General features: G+C 38.5%; 2 protein-coding genes across 4 annotated transcripts in view; one reads left to right on the top strand and one right to left on the bottom strand.

The window, feature by feature from the left end:
• The window catches only part of LOC145784614 (dnaJ homolog subfamily C member 17-like), a 63,592-nt gene that overhangs the window by 22,273 nt on the left and 14,931 nt on the right, over positions 1-26,388 (bottom strand). Inside the window, exon 10 of one of the 3 annotated variants that reach the window (XM_082596479.1) lies at positions 19,849-19,976. The exons of the other annotated variants lie outside the window; for them this stretch is intronic. Within the exon in view, the coding sequence (XP_082452605.1) occupies positions 19,923-19,976 (54 nt within the window). The 3' untranslated portion in view covers positions 19,849-19,922. Of the gene's footprint in view, positions 1-19,848; positions 19,977-26,388 lie in introns of those variants that run through there. 3 annotated transcript variants of the gene reach the window in all.
• On the top strand, positions 853-4,038 carry LOC145784802 (cdc42 effector protein 2-like). The gene is made up of 3 exons (XM_082596646.1): positions 853-1,284; positions 1,561-1,676; positions 2,406-4,038. The coding sequence occupies exons 1-3, from the start codon at positions 1,093-1,095 to the stop codon at positions 2,863-2,865; spliced, it is 768 nt and encodes a 255-aa protein (XP_082452772.1). The 5' UTR covers positions 853-1,092; the 3' UTR covers positions 2,866-4,038.

A 26,388-nucleotide genomic window follows, 5' to 3' on the forward strand; every position in this document is an offset into this window, starting at 1 on the left:
GTTGGTATAAGGTTTCGCTTTAGATCAGTAAAACAAAGCCAGAGTGTTAGAGACGTAGTGATGTTTACAAGCTAAAGTTTACCGTTAGAACAGAGAGAAACATGTTCTGAAATGCCAACAGCTTTATATTCAACGAGTGTATCCGAATGGTATTTTCTAGTATCAAACCGCACTGTTAGATTTCAATCGCTGCCTATTTCTAGTTGTTTAGTCAGTTAGCTAGTTCGTTCAAGAAAATGAAACTTATGGCATTTCTTACAAATATTTTTTGATTCATGGTGAGGGCTTAGTTAATTCGAAAACGTTCGACTGTTAATACTATTTGTAAATACGTAAAATATTTTTTGTAATGCTCAGCCATGTTGTATTGTTGTGCCTTGCCTGTCTTGTGGCGTAAAAAAACAAACTCTCCCCGGAACTAAAATAAAGCAAATATTGCTTTTACAAGTTAGCTTGAAATGAAGGCAGCCATCCAGTTAAGGAATTTATATCTTTGATTGAAACTATAACAGCTGACTTCGAACCATACCAACTAATTTAAATTAGTAGACTCCGAAAACGGGGTGAACGTCATGACAAAAACCACAAGTCTATGAGTAGCTGCAAGCAAATTACATGGCATACTTTTCACAAGCGTTGATGAGTTTAGGATCTTGCACAGAAAACGTAAAAGTCTAAGTAGTGCCACAAAGTTATCATGTGAACTTGACACAGAAATAAATTCAATTAATATTATAGTGCTGACTACTACTACTACGTGTCATTGAATACTGAAAAGATTGGCTTCACTGACGCTGATGTATGTCAGTCAATCTAATAATCCGAAAGTGGAATGATTTGGAACGATTGAACTAACATGACATTTTGTTGCAGGCTACAGAAAGTTGCTTTGTACTTGTAAATTTAAATTGCGTTTAAACTCACAATTCTGGTTACCATCCCTTTCTTGGATAATTTTGGAATATATTTTATCCGTTCAATCGGAGTGCAGGAAGTATTAATTAAAAATCAGAAAGCTTGGTTATTATAACAGTCAAGCTGGCGAGCACTATCTTCACCCTTACAAAGGCTCCTAATCATAAGAAAGCTAACATGCCGGCCAAAGCCCCGATCTATTTGAAGCCAAACAGCGGGAAAAATGGTTCGGGAGCTGGGAAGAATGGTCAAAAATTACGCGAGCTTCTCTCGACAGAAATGATTTCTCTGCCATTAGACTTCAGGCACAAGGCGCATGTTGGCAGAGGAGGGGCGGACGACATGTTTGGAGATACAACGTTTTTAAATGTAAGTACACCGTAACAAAGTTATCACAATCACGATTTCATGTTATTTGAGTATTATTGGGTTTCAACTTGTACGCATTCAGCCTTTTACTGTATGTGATCCAAAAATTCCGTTGTTACTATGTGTGTGCGTCTTTTTCGCTACTAAAACATTGCATTTCTGCGGGTACTCAACTAGTTGCAGTTTTGATGTGCAAATAACTGACTTTGCAACTGTCATTTTTCCAACGGAAGTGAGAAAACAAGGAAATTTCTAACAAACCTAATTTGGCTTTAGCAAAAGAACGCCAAAGAAACGGCGACGACAAATGGCGCGACAGACAAACGCGAGGGAATTATGACGTTTCAAAGCATGCGGCGAAAAGGGAAATCAAGCAAGAAGGACAAAAGCAGGTGAGAACTGAAGTGATTCGAGTTCTTTGAAACGCAACTGCAGCTAGTTTCAGTTGTGACAAACAATGGTTACGTAATGACGTCACAACAGTTCCGTGTATGACGCTGCATCAACAAACGTCATCCGGGGAACATCGTGAATCTGGGGCGGTAAAAAGGATAGACCCTCGGCCCCAGAGGCTCACACGACGACGAACAAACGTCATGATTCTAGAATTCCGATAGGGCTTCGACAGACTTTGTTGTATTGTGCGAGAAACGTGAAAGAACATAAGATTGAAATAATTTGACGTCGCCTTTTAAGCAACCCAACCCTCCACAAACCCAATATTTATATGTGATGAATAACTTTATCACATTTTGGTTCGAAAGAGAAACAATAACACACGCAGCTCTCAAGACTGCGACAACTGATGAAGCATGAATTATCAACAACATGGTTGAGTTCGAAGCATCAAAATTAGTCCGAACCATTGCGTGCAAATATTCAAGATGTGCTACTTTTGTGCCATTAAACAACCTTTATTAGAAACTAGAACGAAACAGTGAGTAGACCTACCATTAGATAGACTTTGTTCTATCATTTACAATAAGTGAAGTCTTTGAAATACGGAAAAAGAGAAAACTGAAGTTGTTTTGCATCTCTTTGTAAGCAATTTAATGCATACGACGATTACGCAGTCAACTCGAAAGAAACCCATTTTCTAACAGATGTGGTTTTATTTGCAGCGGAACAAAGGCAGACGCGAAATCTTTATCAAACCAACCGTGTGAAGGATATGGTGTCTTGGAATCGCCCATTTTACAATCAGCCTTCTCGCTGCCTTTGTTACATGAACAAGGCGAACTCACGCCAGAGAAAGATAACAAAGGGAAAAAGACGAAGAAAACAATGAACAATAATCACATTGCTAATGGGAAAGCTATCAGCCACGAAACAGGACTGAACAATATGGTGCAAACGCCAAACAGAATTCCAAACGGCCCGGAAAAGCCTAGAAGAATTCCAGACGCGGATAATCATATCGCCAACGGCCATTACAATGTCAAACCTGCAACTGTCAACGAACCAGCCAAGTTGCCAATGAGCGACACAACATCCTTAGACGAAGGATGGGAGTTAGACCTAGATCTTGGTACGTCATTGATGGATGACGTCATGGGAATTATGGATAAGATCGAGTTGTGAGATCAAATTATCTATCGCGAACAATGCGTGATCGATAAGCGAAGGTTGCCGCACGAGATGCAGGTGGGAGGAAGGTGGCAGAGCGTGCAGGCGAGAAGTTGGTGCGGAAACAGCATAGAACATAATGTAACTGCAAAGTCCTACGACGTTAAATATTACGTTAAAACATTTTGAACCACAATATCAGACAACAATAATAACATTTGGTCTTCTTGTGTATGAGCTTTACCTTTTCGTGGTTGCTTTTCTTAAGTACTTCCACTACAATGACGAGACTGGTAACTTTTTGCTTGTATTTTGCGACAAAATTGTGACTTGTGGATCCAGAAAGCCACTCCAGGCGTAACCATGAAAGTTTGCCTCCAATGGTTTTTCTGTTCAATTCAATTTGTCATAAAAAGTTTTCAAATCTCTGTTCAATGCAGCACCAGACCACCTAATTGTGACATATTCGATGTCGACACGGTCTGTCAGTTGCCAAGTTATTCCTGATTGTCCAGTAACCTAGCTAGCAAAAGCGGTTCCTTTTACCTTGATGTAACAACTGCAGACGTTGAATTAATGTAAAAAGAGCCACTTTGCTAGCTGGGCTAACGTATTGGTTGCCATGCAGAGGTCGACCAACAATTGCAGTCGCGCTGCTACACTTCGCGATTGTATCCAGCGCGAAAATTGTGTCCGAAGTACTTCATCTGATACAAAATTGCACTGCAAATAAAATTTCAGCAATAATTCGCACTAACTCTTCTTGCATCTTTGCCTTGAAGTATTATGTCAACAATTTGCCATGTAGTGTCTAGCTTCTGAAGACTATGACAACATATTTTATAGAATTCTAAGTGATAAAGAATCATCAAGCGGATTCAATTCATTTGCAAGAATGCTCACATTGAACTGTAACTATAAACCAAAACTACTCCAACGTACAGTATTGTGTGGAAGCGTCTATTCCTTATCAACGCCTATTTCTTTTCTTGAGGAATGAAGTGGTATTGAAATGAACATTTTCTTAATTTATTTTAATTTGCCAATGATGCTATCACTACAGTGGTGAACTGCTGCTATTAACGTTTATTGTATTATTTTTGTAATAATTTTGTTGATTCATATTGAACTTTTGTTGCAAGTATCTCTTAATGGCTGAGCAATAAATTCGTAAAACGTTTTTTTCAAGATGTTGTGGCTGACCTGCAGAAAACCGTGATAGTGGGAAGCGAGACTGTAGCTCTCTTTCTGGCTATCAGCACCTTTTTGTCGCAATGTAGTTTAAGCGGACGGAAAGGAAAGAAAGTCAATCCTTGTGTCCACCTTCAGGCATTCCTTTAAGTATCTCGTCAAAGGCACGCCACATGCTCTTGAGCGGTGTCGAACCGGCGCCCTTTCGATCGTCAAACCAGGGCTCAACTTATTACTCGCAAGTACAGCAAGCATATTTGGTTGGCTGAAATACGGTGCGATGTCTATCGCTATTCTTTCCTCAGGCACTCGACTACCAGACACGAGGGTGACTTTCACGACACCCTAATCAAAAGTAGGTGAAGAAACGAACAATGGTTTTGCACAAACTTCTGGAGAGCTTCTTCTTTCCAAAAATGAATCCTCAAAACACAGTGTCTTAAGTTTTTTTTCGTTTCTTGTATATTAGTGAATTATGGAATAAACTTAAATGCACTTGACCAATAAATTACTCGTTTGCAAACTTTTCATCATATACATAGTCATAGGCTACCGTAATAAAATTGTTTGTGGCATCTATCCGAACGATCCCATTATTCCTCAACTTTCTCATTGCCTTTCAATGTCTAAATCTAAACTAAACGAACACTCGAACAGTGTTTTAATGAAGTTGACCACAGAAGAGACGCAAAAATGTTCAGGAGAATCTTTAGTTCGACGAATTGATCCAACAGCTGTCAGATTTGATAATCGGAAATGCGATCTTTATGTCAGTTGAACATTAGCAGCTTAAGTGATTTAAATTCAAAGATTGGAAAGTACTGATGGGGATATATCTGACTGATGGGGATATATCAGTATGAAAAACAAATATGGTGAAAAGACACCAAGATACATCTTTGTGGACATATATGGTTGTGTCAGTTTGAAAGCTCCAAAAATTCCCCTAAAATTGCATATTTTCGCTTCCAGTTCAGATATAATTGGGCTCACGACCTGTCAAATAATTTGTTGTCGCATTTGAAGTGAAAATCTAAATATAGTCAGCAATGCAGAATGATCGAGAAGTTCCAACTATGCATTCTCAAAAAGGTCAGTGAGAAGTCTATTCAAGATTGATAAAAAGCTACTATATATATATACAAAATAAACAATGTAACTATAAATATTATAAGATCATTTCGCGTCAGCATTTTAACTAAAAGTCCAATATGGCTCTAATCACAAATCTTGCGGTTTTTGAAACCTATTTGAGATTGCTAAAAAGGATTCAACAGATATTTCAAATGACCCTTTCGCAGAGCTCTGAGTCCAACACAATGTACCTCCGGGAACCCTTAACAGAACCTGGTGTGCCCTTAAATTCATTTCGAATTGAAAGTCAAAGTCTTGCTGCGAAAATCCAACCTATTTTTATAAGAGCTAGTTCGCCAAGTTTTGAACCATTTACATTAACAGTGGAGTTGTAACGGAAACAGGACGACCTATTAAGTAGAACATGTTGCCATTGGAAATAGAGCAAACCATTGCAAACTGAAGCAAATGCTACACAGATATTTGAAGCCGAAGCTTGGCTGTGACATTTTCATATGTTGTCACAATCACGTCAGACAATAAACAGACGGAAACACTAGGTGTAGTCAAACATGTTGGAACACATAAAGTCTACAAAACCGGAAAGTCAAGTGTGTATCTATCGAGAGTAGGTGGGGTATTGGTTTCTTCAAATAACAAACCATGTAACGTTTCCACTTTTACAACACAAGACACGATTCACTCCTTCAATGTTGATTTTGCCTTTTGCAAAAGACAAACACAACAAATAAACTCTCATTTTTTAGAATGTTTCTACTCCCAGAGCAGCAAACAAATTATGTCGTAAAGAAACTTACAATAACAGTGGTAAAAACGGAACAGTGTAGTGATAAACAGTCGACAGAGGCGCATGATGACATCATAGACATTCAAATTGACAAAACAATTCTCTGCATTGAAAAGACGTCACATGAACAGTTGAACACCTGAAAGATGGAATGTGTAGAGCTCAGAGTAAAAAAGTTAAACGAACAGCATAATACTCCTCTGGGCAGGCGCGGATTTATGGGGGGGGGCCCGGGCCCCCCCCGAAATTTTGTGAAAAATTGTATGATTCCGCATCAAATGGTTTGATATGCTTCTAAACAGCTGATATTAGTCCCTCGGCATCACAGTTGATGAAAATGGTTGTTTTAATGTATATTTTCTAGCATATCGTATATGTCGTAGTATCATTGTTCATATCTGTTTAGCTTTTTCTTTCTTTTTAATTGATTTTCAAATTTTCTGGCCCCCCCCCCCCGAAAAAAACTCTTAGATTCGCGCCTGCCTCTGGGTCTGTGACTCCGCATGGTTTGAGAACAGATTTTGAAAACGTTGAAATTATTTCAGCATAACAGCAACGGTCTCAAAGATGTGAAAATAAAACAATACCCAACCGCCACTTTAGGAATGCAAAAAACCTCCCATAGAAGGGTCTGCTACTATTCGGCTAGTCCGATTGGGCTAGTCCGATTCGGCTAGTCCGATTCGGCTATTTCCCTTTTCGGCTACAGCCCGATTCGGCTAGTCCGATTTGGCTAGTCCGATTGGGCTAGTCCGATTTGGCTATTACCCTTTTCGGCTACAGCCCGATTCGGCTAGTCCGATTGGGCTAGTTCCCTATTTGGCTACAGTCTTTATCGGTTAGTTCGTATTCGGCAATTTTTTGAAAATCCAACGATAATCCTTCTGTAATCCAAAAAAATCCTTCTGTAAATCCAATGACGCCTTCTGTTTATTTAGAGAATTTTGTATTTTATTCCACAATATGTTTTTTTTTGCATTCCGACAATAAAAAACAAATTGAAATGAAATTTAGCAAAAAATGTTTGAACTATTAAATTGAACTGTTTGCTCACATAAAATCGACAACGACGCCTTCATTTTTACATTGATTGTTACATTATTACATTGAATGTAAAAATGACGAATTTTGTTGTCTGGGTTCGTTCAAAATATGTTTTTTTACATCAAAACAACATTTTTCATTATTACCAATAGAGGTTAATGAGATAAATAGAAGCGTTTTGTTAGTTGTTCGAGTGTGTTATTGTTCAAAATACATGTAAAAACTTACATACGAGTTATTAATTACGGAGATAGCATAAATTTGATGCTGTAAAACAAAGTCATATACAGTATTATCATATATATATAGTATAGTCAAACTGGCAAATGCGCGGACGAACAGTTTTTTACGATAATGCGCGGTCCATCAATTTAGAGTGTTACCTGGCGGTAAGTATTAACCGGCGATTCAATTCGACATACGCGCCGACTTCCGGGGGGCGACGCCCCCCGTAAATTTATGGTTGAGGGGCAACAAAAGTGGTGATTACAAGTGGTGTTTTAAAGATAAAACACTTCGCGAAAGAGATTTAGATAATTTAAACGGACTTAAATAATGCCGAAAGCAAGAAAAGCCTACGTTGCTCTTGCCCGCAAAACAGCAGCTGATTGCATGGCTTTCTCATACGGTATGGAAATTTCAAAGTGGATGGTAGAGTAACTTACGCTGCTGGAATAGTCATGTAACTATTCACGGCAATATTCAGTAAACCAGCTAAATTAGACACGCTATTTTCAACGAGGTCTTCCCGCTGTGAGACAATTATGATTTAACAGAACGTATTGTTTTCTTCGCAATGTGTGAGAATTAAATCGAAAACCGATAAAAGAAAAGGTGTTTAATGGTCTTGGTCGCAGATATTGCCTGCATTAACGACGTCTCTTACCGCTATTATCACTTAGCTGACCTAACATCATTGTTTTATGCGGCCGCTAAGGTTTGACATCGACTTTAACGATCATGGAATGTTACGTAATAATAAGAACGATTATATCCTACACGCAAAAATAAAAAAATGATCTCTTAAAACAGCTCTTTCTGTTTTGTCTCGTGAGCTTTGCATACTGCTCAACAAGTGCATAAAGTTTAGAATTGACAAGAAATGATTGAATTTGAAAATTAAGTTTGAATCACTGCAAATAAACGTATTCAAAACTTTTACTTAGGCACACTCCGTAATCTACGTCGACAATGATTTTTAGTGCGTTCATTTTGAAAACTGCCGAGCTGGAGACAACAGCACGTCCCGTGTTAGTTGAACTTGCCTTTTTGGTGTGAAAATCACTTGCGAACATCTCGACCTTTACTCGAGTATATAGCCTACTGTATTCAATAAAAGACTACAAAGACTTTCGATAAAAAACAGAAGAGAAAACACTTCGCCGTTGTCAACGCTTTGAAAGTAAGTAATTAGCGAAACGAGGTTAATAAAACTGATAGCGGGTTTTCACTCTGCTTGAGATCATGATTTTTTACGTTTTATTTCGATAACTTCACTGTCTTGATCGTTGTTATTCACTCGCACGAAAAGGAAACGAATCGTCTTGTTTTCCAACTGTTCCAATTATGAGCTATCAATATCAAAATTTTTACGACTAGGCGTACTGCATGCGTAAAACTAATCCTTTCAAGCAGCGGTTCTAATAAATTCGGTTTGCGACCTATTTGTCAATATAAACAAGACACTAAGCTTAATCAAAGACTATTTTAATTGAGTAAAATAGCGTTACGGTTATGACGTCATCACCTTTCTCGCCCCCCAAGGTTTGTTAAAAAGTCGACGCCTATGCAATTCAATAATATCAAACCTCCATCTTTTACACTCTGACTACAAAAAAAAATTAGGCCTATATCACGTGAAAGTTACGAGTAATTAAGCATTGATTTCAACAACCTAATTTTTGGGCAAAATCAACTTTACGACCGGTTTTGCGAACTTTGATCTTCCGCTTTGCAAGGCAACTTGATAGTTACTTTGCGCTTTAGTCCAACGTAGAGTGGTTTCACTTTAACCTGAATAAACAAATGTCTACTTCTGGCTTTCTTTCCCAATTAAAATCATTAATCAACGCATTCGAAAAGGTTTTCAAGAATTTTGTCATTGCTTTGTGACAAGCATTACTTTTTTCTCCGCTATTCTCTTTTAAATACCGGCGCGCGTAGTCTTGCTCCTCGGTCTAGGAATGGTAATTACATAGTTCATTATGACGCAACCAAAGGCTTTAATTTATCGCATGGCTCACCCAGACAGTAAGATCTGCCATTTTTACATTGATTTAACGTCTGCAGACGTTGAATTATTGTAAAAATGACGGATTTTACTGTCTAGGAAGGCACTCAAAGGTAAACACTGGATAAAATGCAAGAATGCAAAAGAAACGATAAATTGTGGAATAAAATACAAAATCTCTAAATAAACAAAAGGCGTCGTTGGATTTAGAATTTTGTAATAGTTGAGGATTCTAATATATTCTAAGTTTACATGCAGACGGCGGCGCAGGATACATGTCAATTTTATCTGAGCAAATATTAACAGTTCAAAAATAAATTTAATTCGCTTTTTAGTTTTAAGATCTCAATGGTTAGGTCTAAACCCCACTCATCCAAAGCTTCGATAATTTCAACTATAAAAGAAACAATATTGTGAAATAAAATACAACATTCTCTAAATAAACAGAAGGCGTCGTTGTCGATTTTATGTGAGCAAACAGTTCAATTTAATAGTTCAAACATTTTTCGCTAAATTTCATTTCAATTTGTTTTTCTTTGTCGAAATGCAAAAGAAACCATATTGTGGAATAAAATACAAAATTCTCTAAATAAACAGAAGGCGTCATTGGATTTACAGAAGGATTTTTTGTTATTACAGAAGGATTATCGTTGGATTTTCAAAAAATTGCCGAATACGAACTAACCGATAAAGACTGTAGCCAAATAGGGAACTAGCCCAATCGGACTAGCCGAATCGGGCTGTAGCCGAAAAGGGTAATAGCCAAATCGGACTAGCCCAATCGGACTAGCCCAATCGGACTAGCCGAAACGGGCCATTCCGCCCATAGAAATAAGGGGATAACTGATAAAGGAATCGCATCTCCTCGTCTGGCCAAATGCAATACTTGGGTTACTTTTCGCTTATTTTGCTTAAAAAAAGACCAGTGGAGGCCATTAAAAATGGTTTTCCTCCTGGTACAACCCGGAATGGCTCGTTTCGGTGAGTCCGATCCCTTAACGGGGGATTTTTTCAAATTTTTTTTTTAATTATCGAGTACTGTAACCTAATTATCATTGCCGTTTTAGGGTTAGGGGTTTGGGTTAGGGGTTAGAGGTTAGGAACTCACCGAATCGGACTCACCGAATAGTAGCAGACCCGGTACAACCTCTACAGTAGTTACGTCACTGCCAATGGAGCCAAATACATGTAATTCGACGCCACAACAGAGTTCGACAGAGATGCGAAAAACAATAAGTTTTTCTCATTGGCTTTGGCAGTCCGTGGATAGAAAACATGTCAGTCAGTTGACTATTGTTCGTGAATTTGTGACAAAAGCATTTTTAATAAGTGTTGGGTCATTGAAGATTATATAAATTCCATGTTATCATACAAGTACTGTACATTGTACAACTTTCTTTTCCATCAGTGTTAAACATGGAAAAAACGACCACACTTGCTGACCTATTGCATTTGAGTCCTCTTTGCCAGTCCAAGCGTCTCTGCCTTCGACCATCTTTCAATGTGCCAATGGGCTGGACTAACTATCTGAGTATGCGTCGTGCAGCCATCGTGTTGATATAATTTAAGCCAACAAGATCTTTTAGAGATATGGAATGTTTTTCTGATGTGCATGTCATCCTTACATAAGGCCCATTAATTCTTTCCTGCATCGTTTCCATTTTAGAACTAGGCCTGTGCTGGCTCGTTGTATGAAATGTAAACAACTACATGATCCACATCGAGATCGTTGGCGCCTTTAGGGTGAAACTATTGAATTGTTCACAAGCTTTGTCACCGTAGTTATGTTCTTTTGCAACTCTGTCTATTTCATAGCAATATACAATAAAGCCATGAATAAAACAATACAAAAATTACACAGACTGAATTTGAATAGCAAACAATATGTTAATACCATCAATATTTTCAGTTATGCGATGTGAAAGTGACATACGAATCATTACATAAAGCAGTTCGACCTGTTACCGTGGCTTAAAAATAGAAAGGACATGTGATATTGAAGATTGTCGTTTGATGTTGTCTAAACACAAGATGAACAGGCTCAGTCAGAGCACTTATCTTAATCAAGTTTGACGCTACAAAGCTTACCCACACTAACAAAAGGTAAAGGTTTTATATCGTTACAACGTCTGCGGACGTTGGAAAGTAATGTCAGCAAGGACATTGGAATCTGCTTTCTTAACGATTCAACAAAAATGTTTGAGACTTACAATAAGTGCAGCGTCAGTCTCTGGGTTCATAGCCACACTTCTTGGGTGTTTGATCCAGGATTTTATGTATTTAAGTGGACCTTTGACAAAATACCATTTTCCTCACTTCCTGGTCATGTGATGTCTTTCATTTTTGATTGTCAACCTACCGTGAATAGTAAACGTCGCTTAATCGGACCACATAGGCACCAAGACGTGGCCAGTGGCCACGGACCAAGACAATGCAGTCCGATTAAGCGCGGTTGTCGCCATTAATGCTTGATTCATTTTTATCGCTTTGTAAACGCTAAGCCTTTGTGACTTAACAGAGGTCAAGAAAAACCAGCATCTACTTCATAAGCATTTGACTGTTTGATTTCAATTTTATCATCTTTGCGAGAATAGTGACTTAACCAATCCATCTGCCAATGAAACTAATTAATGAGTGTGCAAGCAAGAAAAGGCACATTTAGCTAGTAAGTAACTTTGAGGATTTGCCTTGTCGTAATGAATAAAACATCAGCGAAAGATTGCAGCAATTTCACCTTTCATATCATTACATGTTAGAAAAATAATCACTCCTAATAAACCCTTCAATTGTAGCATGGGAATGTCAGAAGGAGTGGTTCATAGAGATTTACGATCAGAGATGTCGGCGGCATAGCCGAGTGATGAGAAAAGGTGCCAGTTCGGCACCTAGAACATGTGCCATTGTGCCTGTGTCTTTGGCAAAACACTTGAAGGCATGCCTAAAAGGGGGTGGAAGGAAACGACACGAAGATTGGCTTCCTTGCGTAAAGCGTAAGCCTGGATACTACAAAAGTCATTCATCAGATTTATAATTAGGCACATACGTATGCAAGTAGGTATGAAGAAAGAAGTATAAAAGGATCAATAAATTAGGAGGCAACTTCCGCCACCCCTTACTTGAAGCTGCAGTAGCTACGGGCCAAGTATGAATGTCTCAGTAATGATTTCGCTACTTACTGTATTGACAAAATATACAATGTACTTGACATGTTTGACAAGCTGAGACTCGGAGAACACAAATATTAAACGAAAGATAGACTGTCTCTCCATCTCCATAGACAATTAACAAAAAGAATGAAAGCATACTTTCAAATTTCAGGGAATCAAAGACGCCATTCAAACCTCTATGAAACACCATGTAATAGAAAATAATCTTTAGTTGATAAAAGTTTGAAAAAAAAAAGTATAAAGGAACCCAAGCTTGTTGAAGCTACAAACACTGATAGACATAGTGAAGCAATTTTATCACAAAATTCTTAATAGGGAGAAAGCGCTGAAGCCGCAAATAAAACATCGGTAGTTTAATATATCCTACACATATTTCTTAATGTAGATAAGAATAAAAGTGCACTGGAAATACGCAAAGTAAAACCGTTGATGCATAACATGAGAGTATTTGAATGAATAACGTGATAACGAAAAGGGAATGAAGATATTACGTTACGGAATGAGTGACCATTCTCTGTGCGCTGTCATTCTTTAACAGGATTGGTCGTGGTGTCAAAAGGTCGTACCAGGGTTACCATAATCGGCGAGCCCAAAATAAACAAACCATCGAAGTTTAATATATGCAATATCATGCAGCCAGCAGTAAATTTTAATCAAAAGTCCTTTCAACAAATGCATAACATGAGAATCTTTCAGAGTGGTAAATACGTAACCTCCTCGCCAAGTGGAAAGCTATGAATTCAACATTACTTCGGCTTCTCATTAATGCAGACATTTTTGGTCTTTTTGAGAAGTACCGAAAATTTATTTGAACCGAAAATCAATTGTATATCTAAAAACTTATTTTGTCACTGATCCGACTAATTCGTTCAAGCATGCGTTAGCTCTTTTTGTGCGCAAAGCTTACTAAAAAAATGAGGTCTATTAAATGTACATGAAGCAATATAAAGCTATTTGTGGCATAAACCCACAATTTTTGGATAAAATAAACATTAATTAAGTACCCGTTATATTTAAAGTACAAAGACCACTTCTAAATTGTGTAAGATTTCAAAGTTTGCAAAAGCACAAAAGCAACCAATTTATACACTGAACCGACGTTTAAAAACTGTCACAAAATGATAAAATATTTGATCAGCGTTTGTGGTACTTTTCGACAACTGGTGTTTGACATGACCAGAGTACAAATGTCCCAAAACTTCTTAAACCACCAAGAAACTGAAAACACAGTAGATATAACTGGACCACAGGCAACACTGTTGAATGATACAAGTCTCGATCAGTCATTACCCCACTGACAAGTGATGAGGCTTGGCTATCCATCACGCATGCCCCAAACTGGGTACTTGTCTTGCATGACAAAATTAAATGTTTTAAATTTTTTATCGAAACCTTTGAACTGTTTCGTATTTGGAATCCCAAGTCTTGTTTGGTAGAGTTAGAGATTTGTAGTGACCTCTCATGACAGTCTTGTGATCTGTTATGACAGAGACTCGTTGATTCTATAGAGCACTTTTTTATTCATAAGTTATCAAAATAGTAATCAAATTAGTATAATTTTCAAAATAGAAATCAAAAGCTATCAAATCTTTCCATAGCAAACAACAAATATTTTACTGAGGCTTATCACTACTTTCATGCCTTCTAGGCAATTGCTGAAGCGGTTTAAAGCTATAATACTCTTGTTTACACATTGGAAGTCGTAAATTCTTGTTATTTTCTGGTCATTCTTTTCACAAATTCGTCAGTTGGTTTTCATCATACTAGTTCGTCATATCAACTACTTCAAAGTGGTCTTTATCATAAAAGAGTCAATACAACATCATATACGTCAGAGCAAAGCTGTGATTTATGATTGTTATTGAAATCTTGCGAACTAAATTCCACGATAATGTCTAGGCGGAGTAGAAACTGGTGGTACCCAAATTCAATGGTTATGGTTGCTAATTGTAAAAGGTTGTTTTACACGCGTTTTTCTTTAATGAAATGTCGTTAAACATTTCTTCAGCAACATTTTAGACACACATCCTCAACAAATGTCTTATTCAAGATATGTTTAAAGCAGTCTCTTTTTTTTCGGCAAAGTTTAAACCTATACACAAAACAGTGAAGTCTGTACTCTGTAATGCATGACAACATCAACGCTGCACAAAAGAACACGCAAAACAACAAAATCAGTCATTTTCACATTGATTTAACGCCTGCAGACGTTGGGCCAATGTAAAAAATGACGGATTTCGCTGTCTGGGTCTCTGGTGTAGGCTTACCAAATTTGTGCAGGTCACCTGTGTTGCATAACAAATGTGTGTGGGCGACTGGGCGTAAAAATAATTTAATCGAATTTCTAAAACCAATGCAAATCTCCCATTTCACCACATTCACCAGAGACAGTTGGCACTTTGAACTAGGAGAAATAAAAACAGTAATTTAGAAAGAGATCTTTAAGAAAAAACAATCGCAGTGTCTGAAACTATGCTAATGGTTAAAACATCACCTGAAATCGACATTCTTCAAGACAACACGCAATAAAAATGTCTTAGTATTTTAGGGCCTTCAGTTGCGTGCAATGCAACGATTACCGCATGCCAGAGATTTTTGCCTAACAGACAAATGTCAGTTTCAACTTGTATATAGCCTGGGATCAACTGCACTTAACCTGCAAAGCATCTTAAATGCACCAAGGCATGACAGACAACGAACAAATGAGATAATTTGAATGCATTTGTGTCAGTAATGAGACCTTACAAACATGAGATGAACTACAGGGTATGGACTTTTTGATGTGGATGAAATACATGAAACATTTCGAATATGGCGATAGGCAAACACCAGCAGGCAAACTGGTAGAAGTAAGATGGGGGACAAGCTCCTTGGAATATACCCTTATTCTTCACTTGCACTTTCAAAAAATTTGCACTTTCGTCCAGAAAAAAATGACGTCAGATTGATGACGTGTTACACTACAAGGCATAATGTGGATAACGTGTGTAAGAAACTTAAAATATTTTGAACTATCCGTTTTGGATTGATTCATCTGCCATAAGGGAGAAGCGATAATTAGGTAACAAATTCACCAGTGGAGCAAATTAAACATGAATCAGCTGAAGTGCTTGGATTTTCTAATAGGTAACAATTTCCCACGAAAAGATGTCTTGTGTTGTAAACAAACTACTTCATTTTACGTCAAATTTACGGTTGAACAGATTAACACATGCTTGACAAGTCCAAAGTATGACGTATTTGATTGTCTGGATGATCCATTTTCAGAGAGCCTATCTAATGGTCTTGCCCCAAACAGCAAAATCCATCATTTTTACATTAATTCAACGTCTGCAGACGTTGAATCAATGTAAAAATGGTGGATTTTGTTGCCTATGGCAGCACTTGAAACCAGTGAAACGTTTTTGAAAAAGTAACATTGCACATGTTTTTTTTTATGTTTTCTTTATTTACCGTAGGTGAGTCTGTGACTCACTGACAATCAATCGGATATCCGTTGTTACGGTTCAGTGATTTTTGGCTAAAAAAAACAATCACCTGTCTAGAACAGTTCCCAAAATGACGTAAGAGAGTCAATTGTACACGCCAATAAAACAATCGCACTTTGGGCTGGGAAGATTTTATTGACTGCAATACCAGCAACAAAAGAAAAGCATATGTACAAAAAGGAATTAATTACAATTGTGACCTACGAATTGAAGTCAGAGTGCTGAACGGAAATTTTTCTGCTTGGGACAAAACCGAATTTCTGATGTTTCCAAAAAACATAGATTTATTATGAATCATAGTTATTCCCAAAGAAACTCTCAGGCTATACCTGGATGAAAAGTATATCTATCAGTATTACATCTTTGCTGTTCGAGGAGTAATTTGCTGACTGGCATTCTGAAATGAATCATACAATTGCGGAGTTCATATTATTAATAATTGGTTTTCAACCTGACGGCAAAAATACGATGCCTCGGAAAACAACTACCTTAGATTGATGAACTGTGTCATCTCATGACACTAATAGCAAAAAACTGCTTACATCAAATAATTACAGTATGGATATGGTAGTTGGTATGATGATGGAAGAGCGGTTACATCAAGATTATTTTACTTCTATATCATAGTTTGGGAGAGAGTTTGCTATTTTGTACCACAGACAGGCAAGGCACAACAGCATCTGCTATTTACACAACAACAAGATAACGAAGCATAATATCGAAGTGACAAACATCTTTCTTGCCAAGTGGACTTAAAAGCTAATATTTTGTCTCAAAAGTTCTTGTTTCTCCTTCTTAAATATTGTACTTTGTAGCCTTTAAAGAGTCAGTTGTATCTGACCGATGAAACGTAAGACAAAACAATATTTTAATGATGTGGCATGTTCATGGATCTTATTTCCAGCGCCAAAACAGCATCAGCTAACAATGTGATCTGTTTTACTAGTCGCATAGATGCGATTTTATATTATGTCAAAAAATATTGCTGTGGTCACTTAGTTCTGCCCAACTGTCAGCCTATAAACGATGCTGACGCGATTTTAACTATTTCATGAGAGTGAGGTGTTGGAAGATCTTACGATTACACGAAGGGGAGAATGAAGGGAGAAAGCGCATTAAAATATTTCTCTTGGTTTCCTTGCTGACAGTTGCTCGACGGAACCTGAGCTTTCACTCACATGAATTCTCTGAATACAATATAACTCAACGTTGAAACAATGGTGTTGGTAAAATTGCTTATGATTTAGACGTAAGAGCATGAAATTAGGGTCAGATATGTTGAGAATTTACAAAAACAAACAACAAGATGAATTTTGTGGAGAAAAGGATGGTTTTGAGGTATTTGTAAGACCGGAACTTGAACTTTGCAGCTAAGCCTTGCAGGGAACTTTGATCACCTATTTTCGATAAGTCCTTGATCGGCAAAGTTACACTTTTTTTTTTTAATGAAGGGGTTGTGATGTACATGAACACTAAGTGAATCAATTTTCATTTGTAAAAATACAGCAGATAAATTAACACATCCAAGCGATACGGTATTGTGCAAAGAAACAAAAATATTTGTATTGTCTGAGTGGTTCCATGTGATATTGAAATGATGTCGGACGCAAAAAAAAGCTTTGCGGGGTACAAATGAGAAGATATCTGGCCAAGCAACTCAAATTAAGGCAAAATGCGAAAACAAGGTCAATTTGACTGGCGCTGACTGAACACAGTCTATGAGTCTCGAACAGCAGCAACCAAAGATTTTGCAAATATTGACCGAAGGCAATGCAAATATACAAAAGTAAACTTGGGGGCTATCTGCTCAGACTGAACCATCGTCAAAATGGTAAACTAACCTTATTGAATTCTCATCAGTTGTCAAAAATTGTTGAAATAAAACTTTTAAGCATCAGATTTCTAGACAAACATGACAGAAAATTCAAAAGCGTGTTTTCAAAACAACTTCTCACACTGATAATATTCATAAATACTTTTTAACACAGGTCTACTAGGTCAGAAGTCGGATGGAATAATCGTGATAGCTGTACTGCATAATAAACAAAGAAACAGCAAGAACAAGCGAAGCTGATTCAACTCAAAAGACTGTAATTGATCAGCACTTCAAGAGCTGTGCTCGCCATGTTGCCCAGATAACGCACCACGACGAACAGCACAGCAATTGTCTATCAATTTGTTTATTTTTTATTGTCATGTTAATTTTATATATATACGCTATGCAACTTTTCCGGACATGCAATTTTGGGATTTCTTTCACTTTTAAATTTCTCAAGGTGTTGCACCCGTGTCAAATCGTTGTATTCCGTGAATATTTTTGTCTCGAACATGCTTTAACGTGGTCTTTAATTTTGTCGCTTCTACCTACCCAAACTCCTGCTAAATTATGGCAAGTAATATTTTTCGCTTTAATGATCGGAAATGAAACAGGAAACGTCAAGGACGGCTTTTAGTTTAGCGAAACCAAGTGGACGGAATAAATTGCTGACAATACCGGTAACCTCAATGGTCTCTTCTTAGTCTTTAGAACTGCTAGAGGTTTTTATGTCATAGTAATTTCAAGCTTTTCAACAAATATGTAGTTACAGCACTTTCAATTATAGCGCAAACTGTCCTGTTGAAAAAAACAGTAATTTGCAGAACTACAGATAGACTTGTTCTTTCGAGGTTGCTTTTTATTACACACCCAGGTCATGATCTGTTGAACAATACATAGATATTGCAAAAGTGTGCGCGCTGGGTTTCAAATGTCGATCAACGAGATCCTTGAATTTTCAAAAGAAGACTTGTTTTCCTTGCAGTTGAACACAAATTGTTGATAGAAAACTGATAACAGATTCACAAGCCGTTTCCATGCAATGAAAACACAATTACCGAGACATGAACGTTATAAATCGTAGCAGGTAATGTCAACACTCGACTACTTTATGGAGAAAAAATGCTTTCATTGCTGCAAGACTATTGAGCTCACTTTTGCGTACCGCTTGCAACCCACTTTTGAGTTTATTTTTCATCATCGAAATGCCAAAGCGAAAAATCAAATACCAGTTGCAGCATACGTTATGTCAACCAGTGAACTAAAGTGAGATGGTAAATTCTAGTAAACCGTAAAAACGAGAACGTGCAAGAACATTTTTTTTCGGTAGAAAGGTGTACGCCTGCAGAAAGAAATCGATTTTCTGGTAAAAAGATGGGAGTATACTCCACTACTGTGCTGATGTATGTATATATATTTTTAGGGGGGGCACATGTAACTTTAAGCTTTGAGGAAATGCCTCATCATCATGGCCAGGGGCTCTATCCACTTTTAGAATTCGGGGGGGGGGGGGGGTGATTTTTAGACAGTGGGCTAAAATCGTCTTAGTTATTCTAAACCACTCCAATAAGTGGGGGGGGGGGTGATCACCCCCTTTGGATACAGCCCATGATCATGGCGCAAAGTTTGTTCTCTTTGTAACATTATAACAAACCCAACCAACGCAGCTATAACTGGCTTTATCAAGAAATAAAACAGGTAAAAACTACTTTTTATTTGCTGCTAATCCGGTAGTTTTTACCTGTCTGAACTCTTTGATAAAGTTAGTGTTGACTGACGAAGCGTTGGGAATACGCCTGGTTATCAATCTCAACACCCAGAGAGCAAAATTTATCATTTTTACCATGATTCAACGTCTGCAGACGTTGAATCAATGTATAAATAATAAGTTTTGCTCTCTGGGACATCTTGCGGTGGTCTGCATGGACTGCAGTCACCAGAACAACGCGGAAAAATTGTAAAATCAAAAAATTTAATTTTAAACACTGGAATCATGATATACTAGCCTAGTATGATTATAATCAGTGATATCCCATGTGCAAATAAATTATAAGGAAACAACGCCAAGAATTCGAGCAATATAGACATAAATTTCATAAAAGACATAAAAGGAAATTTCAGAAAAATAAATTATAATTTGTCGGATCTAAAAATATGGAAAGACACAGCAGTCCACCGTACCCGCCTAGAATCCAACCATTGTTGCTTGTTCTTGCTATTTCTTTGATTGCACAATCAGGTGCCGTTGCGATGACTACCATGGTTGGAGGGAATATCGAACCCGAAAACCGAAAGTGTTCCTGTTAGTCTGTGATGTTGGCAGTGTGTTTGTTTAAAGGTTTGACCATATTTGTGGTAATACATTTTAGGAACATTAATAGCAAAATAAATATACACGGTCGACTGGATTGGCAAAAAAAGAGGAAGGCCTTCGCTCAGCAGTGGGCTACCACAGGATGAATATGAGGATGAATAGCAAAATAATAGCATTGTCAATTAGCTTTTTCTTATAACCTTCAACGACGACAACATTTCAGCAGCAACCGAAAGTAACCAGGGTGAGTGGAACTAATCAGTAAAAAAGTAGTTAATGACATTTTTAAAAAGCAATTCTCTGAATAAAACAAAAATAAAAAACGATAATGAAAAAATTGCATGTTTGCGATTTGATTGATTGTAGAAATCTCATCATCAGACTGGAAAGGCCTCTTTGAAAGCGTGCTGGCAGTTTCACACACCGGTAGAGGCTTTGAACCACGGGTCTGCTACTATTCGGTGAGAGCCTTTTTCGGTGAGAGCCCTATTCGGTGATTTTTTTGAATTTTTTTTTGAAAATTATCGGGTACCGTAGCCTAATTAAAACCCCTAACCCCAAAACCCCATACCCCCTAACCTCAAACCCAAAACCCCAAACCCCCAAAAAAACCCAAAACCCCCAAAAACCCAAACCCCCAAAAACCCAAACCCCTAACCCCTATAACGGCAATGATAATTAGGCTACGGCGCGCAATAATTTAAAAAAAAACTCACCGAATAGGGCTCTCACCGAATCGGGCCATTCCGTTGAACCACTGACACAGACCCGGTCATTGAAGTTGACAGAGTGAAGTTTCCGCTTGATGTTGTTAATTTAATGTTGTTTAAACGTATTCAATGTGACCAATCTTGTTCTTTGTGTGGTGATCATTAAAATCAGGTACAAAATGCGAAGACGTATCGGCAAGAAAGTGACATACATGGAGTAGCATACTACTACGTGTAATTATGCCGAAATACATAACTGCATAACGACTGTGGAACTTCACTGAAACAATACAGCAAATGTTCCAAAAACTTTCTGTGTTGTTTGAAAGTAAAAATATTATTTGCTGTAACGAAATCTAAGGTAAAATTTCCATGAGACATGACAGTGCACAAACAAAAAAATTTACAAATTGCCTCTTTAACTTAAAAGCTTTTGATCCCTTGTTTTAAACGAGATGAAAGAAGATTAGAAGAGATAATTTTAACTTGTAACAATCCAATAAGGAGAAAAGCTTTTACTGAAAGCACTTCAATGATTTCAATCACCATTAGCCTTCAAACAACCATCACATTTTACTATGGTCACTATCCCTTAGTTTTGCATTCTTTCAAATCAAATCAACAACTGATACATTGAAAATATCAATTATGTGAAGCCTACGACCCTAAAAAATAAACCACAAGATTTCCAAACTTGGAGTTAAATCTCAATGAAATACAAGAACTTGTTCTGATACAAAATAATGTGAAGTTTCTGCTTGAAGATTCTAACTTCTAGAGATATGTGGGGTTTAATTTGGTCCAAAATATGTTTATCCACACCTACAACTTCTTACAAACACACCATGCACCCCTGGGCTGTTGTGGTGCACTCTGGCAGAAGGAAGCTGAGTGAGTACCATCACTCGCTTCCACTTATTGTCGACCCTTTGTCTGATAAAATCTATATTTGTATCTACCATAATTGTGTACCAGTTTTATAGCCTTCATTAAGTTCATAAAAATCATAAAAGAGATGAGATACTGTGACTGTGACGAAACAGATGATATATACATTTTGTTGAGAAAGTGCAGCTTTTCGGAGAAGGAGTAAAACAAAAACCCATTGAAGTAGTGTATCATATAATTCGACTTAAATCCTCCCTCAAATTAGCACTAACATGGCTTGTTTGTTTCACTGGGAGGATTAGAGTCTTTTGCAGGAAAAATGCCATCAACGATGTTAGTTTTTAAAACAGACAACATATTTCAATGGCCCACAGTACCACCAGAAACCCAGCGAACAAAATCAGTCATTTTTATATTGGTTCAAACCCTGGGTTCAACGTCTGTAGAATCAATGCAAAAATGACCGATTTTGCTCGCTGGGACACTTCGTGTTGGGACTCAAAGCAATTTGACAAAATAGGAAGAAAATAAGAAACTTAAAAATACATGCAATTGATTGAGTTTCGCTTTTAGCAGCATGTTGATCTGTTATAGCCTGATGCTGCGAGTTTGCTGTGGCAATAGTAAGTTGCGCTAGCTTTCGGAACACAGTTCCCTAGTCATGTGCTCAACCATTCATCATAGCACATGACTAGGAAACTGTGTTCCAAAAACTAGCGCAACTTACTATTGCCACAGCAAACTCGCAGCATCAGGCTAAGACAGATCGTTTAAATCTACTTTGTGAAGTTAAAAATACATTTTCGACAAGGTCAAGTGGAGTTAAAATGGCCTGGTATTACGATGAACGGTAGAAACAAAATGTCAACATCACTAATTACCGGCTTACATGACTGCCATTCAATACAAAGCAGGTGAACATCTTCGTGACTTTCAACTATTTGCAACAAATAAATCTGGAATATGACATTTACTACAACACCTGATTCAAAAAGCCAATGAAAAAGGAGAAACACATCCCTAACCAGCAAAAATCCGCCATTTTTACATTGGTTCAACGTCTGCACAGTGCACACAAAACTTGATACGTACAATATAAAATTTTCTATGAACCAGTCGATTTCAAGTGAAAATATTATACTCAAGCGTAGAAGGAAGAAACGAGACCCCGTCAGAACTTCGATGTCATAAAATATAATAGCTATCATTTGCCGTGGTTTATAGAGAACCTAAGCTCGTAATATACCAACCACAAGCAGGAAAGAATAGCCATTCCATAGGAAACCATAGTAAGATGATGACGATCAGGGGCGTGGAAGAATAATAAAAGTGAAAAATAGATATCTTAAAATTCTTGTTTGATGAAAAATAAGTTGGTATGCCACGTGAAGAGAGAAAGGGAGAGAAGTACCCAAGCAGCAAATCTACCGTTTTTACATTGATTCAACGCCTGCAGACGTTGAATCAATGTAGAATTAATTTGAGACGTAGAATTTACTGTCTGGGTAATTTACTTGCCGATTCGATACCACAAACTACACAATGAGACATAAAATTTTACCACAATAATACGTATTCAAGTACTGAAGGGGCAAAAGACGCTTTATAACACTATCGCACCATCCAAGCAGAGTGGCTAGTTGCAAAAAAAAAAAAAAAACGAAAATCAAGACATGTAGTCAGGTAACGTAAGGCTCTTTTTAAAAACAGTCAATTTTTCGTAGCATTTATCTAACGATGCAGATGATTGAAAACCAATACATTCTTCAAGAACGCAACAAATTGTACAAAAATGGTGGAATGTGAGTCATGACATCACAAAAACTGCGTGACGTCGCAGTAAGGTAAGTCAAGCGTAAAGGAATAAAAAATGCAAAATCGCAAACCAGTGAAAATTCTTTGTTCACCAGAGAAGCAGTCGGTCAACAACAATAATAGAAATCAAGTCTTGGTTCAAAGTCAATTACCTGAACCTTTCAAGCATACGCGCGTGGCGCACGTGCCAGGTAATGAGCCACAATGGGTGTATTGTTACACTCCAAATGCATTAACGAACATTTTTCTGATGACGTTGGTATGGTTTCTAATTTCGCGGCATCAGGCTGGTTAAAGTAGAAAGTCGAGGAAAGCGCTAATAAAAGCGTTTCTTTTGCCATTTCATCGCATGAAATCAACGTACAATTCATTCGTGATTCCGCTTGAATGCAACGTGTTGATCTGTCACAGGAGACTCAGCTCGAAGTTTGAGTCATTCACTTAGTCTTAACAGATTAGCTTTGGGATTAAAAACATTCCCTTTTACCCCAAACAAACGATCCAGTCCATTTAAAGGTAGTTAGGATCTTCTGACATTGTTGTTACTATCTGGTTCGTATTGTAATCCAAGCTAACAACATCCAAGTCAGCAAAGTCATTTGCTGGCCCGTAGTCCACTTATGATATTTAGCGTGATCCAAGTCAGCCGAGGCAGGGGGACACGCTACCAGATGAGGTATAAAACTATTTAGTGTGGTATCGGTGGTACACCTGCACAAATGCCTGCAGTTAGCATGCTTCCTTGATTACTTCTGCACTCCTTTTGTCACGTGTACTCCGCGAGGCAGTACTCTGTTTTATTCGTATCATTTCATTCTGGCAGGCTAGCGAACAACAGCTTCTTTTGTTCTAGTTCTAGTGTTGAGTTTAACAATCTTACGTTGTGTATTTTGTTGCAGAAATTGCGATTCGATCATTTTTCTTTTGTTAATACATTCAAGAAAAATAACCGTCTTTGTTCATGATCGAATCGCAATAGGATAAGGTTAATTTAAAGAAATTTGTGGAATGGTGGTGATAACATGCGCCTTTCCCAACTGTAATTTTGAAACAGCCGACGTGCCCGAAGCGGTTGCTTGTGTGGTGCTGCAAAGTCACACGTACAGTCATGCTGCTACGACGCGCAACGCTCCAGCGCCCGTAAACCTTGGCCCGAAGCTAAATCGACCTACTGTAGATATTGGAGTTTCTCCAGAAGAATGGAGCGTGTTCACCAGAAGATGGAAGGCTTTTAAAGAAGGTTGCAGCATTCCTGATGAAGCAGCGTCAGTCCAGTTATTTCAATGTACCGGCCAAGCCCTAGGGGACAGCCTTCTCCAAGCTGACGCTGAGACAGTGAGCAAACCTGTAGATGAACTTTTGCTTGCAATGCGACAACTGGCCGTTATACCTGTCGCCACAGGGGTGTTACGGTCAGAGTTTATGGCGATGCACCAAATGCGCGACGAAAAATTTCGCGCTTTTGCAGCTCGTGCTCGAGGAAAAGCGGATATATGTGCGTTCACTACGAAATGTTCCTGCGGGCTGAAAGTTAGTTATACAGATCACATGATCCGCGACACACTACTCAGTGGAATTTCGGACAGTGAGATTCGTCGCGAAATGATGGGAATGGACAAAGTATTGTCGATTCCCATCAACGATATCATCGCCCTTGTCGAGATTAAAGAAATGGCTCGCAATGCGGTACCATCTCATGACGTTTCGGCAGTGTCGACGTTCAAGCGCAAGAAAAGCCAAAGCCCTATTCCAAGAGACCGTGGACACATCCAGGCAGCACCTTCCTCTCCCAATTGGTCACAAAAAACTCACTGCCCTAAATGCAATAGATTATTCAATCGCTACAGAGAAGGCCCCAGAGGTTGGAACACTACGCCTTATTCCCTTTGTCTCGAATGCTTTCGGTCATCTCGTCATAAAAACAAATGGGGCGCTCCTCCTAAAGATGCATCAGTCGGAGCACTCTGTGTAGCACCTACTGTACCTCAAATAGGCACATTTGCCTCAACACAAACTGACATCGCAGCCCGAGACCCAATGTTCTCAACAATTCGTGGTCCTCACCACACATTCCAAAAAGGGCATTGGACACCATCCCGCATGCGAGAACATCCCACAGTTCGGGTAGACATATCTATGGATGACTCATGCCATCAAGGCAGGTACACTAGCGTGATAGCACAAGTAACAGCAATCGCAGATACTGGTGCCCAAATAAATGTATGGTCACTGAAGAACTTTGTGCAATCCGGCTTTGGACAAGAGACCCTTGTACCCGCACCAAACCTAATAGCTGCAAATCGCTCTACTATTTCCATTACAGGAGCATTTCGTGCCATCATTCGGGGTACAGCGCACGGCTGCAATGTTGAACGTCGGTGCATGATTTACATCAGTCCAGACGTTGACAAGTTATACTTATCTCATGACACACTATTGCATTTAGGTGCCCTATCCCCGAAGTTCCCAACTCTAGGGGAACATCAGATCAAGCAAGAAATGGCGCACAATCTTATCGAACCAGAAATCAACGTCGTCAGACTTGTCAACGGTGGATGCACAGTACCCAGCAAGCAACTGGAGTCGTGCACTTGCCCTCAACGTGGTGCAGTTCCAGCTCCCCCAACCAAGCTTCCGTTCCCATGCACACCTGAAAACAATGACAAGATGGCAAACTGGCTACTCCAGAGGTACGCCGCATCCACTTTCAACACTTGCCCGCACCGCGCGCTACATTGTATGGCTGGTCCTCCCATAGAAATACATGTTGACCCCAACGCGAAACCAGTGGCCGTTCATACACCAGCGTCTATCCCCTTGCATTGGCAAGAAAAAGTACACGCTGATCTCCTCCGCGACGAGGCTCTGGGAATCCTTGAAAAAGTCCCCCACGGCGAACCCACCACATGGTGTCATCGCATGGTTATCACACGCAAAAATGATGGCTCACCACGCCGTACTGTCGACCTGTCCCCCTTAAACAAATTCTGCCA

The sequence above is a fragment of the Aplidium turbinatum genome, chromosome 15 (assembly GCF_918807975.1).
Source record: "Aplidium turbinatum chromosome 15, kaAplTurb1.1, whole genome shotgun sequence".
Lineage (NCBI taxonomy): Eukaryota > Metazoa > Chordata > Ascidiacea > Aplousobranchia > Polyclinidae > Aplidium > Aplidium turbinatum.

Coding starts and splice junctions, on each gene's coding strand:
- LOC145784802 (XM_082596646.1), top strand. CDS start 1,093: ATGCCGGCCAAAGCCCCGATCTATTTGAAGCCAAACAGCGGGAAAAAT. Junction 1,285..1,560: donor GAGATACAACGTTTTTAAAT/GTAAGTACACCG, acceptor ATTTGGCTTTAG/CAAAAGAACGCCAAAGAAAC. Junction 1,677..2,405: donor AGCAAGAAGGACAAAAGCAG/GTGAGAACTGAA, acceptor TTTTATTTGCAG/CGGAACAAAGGCAGACGCGA.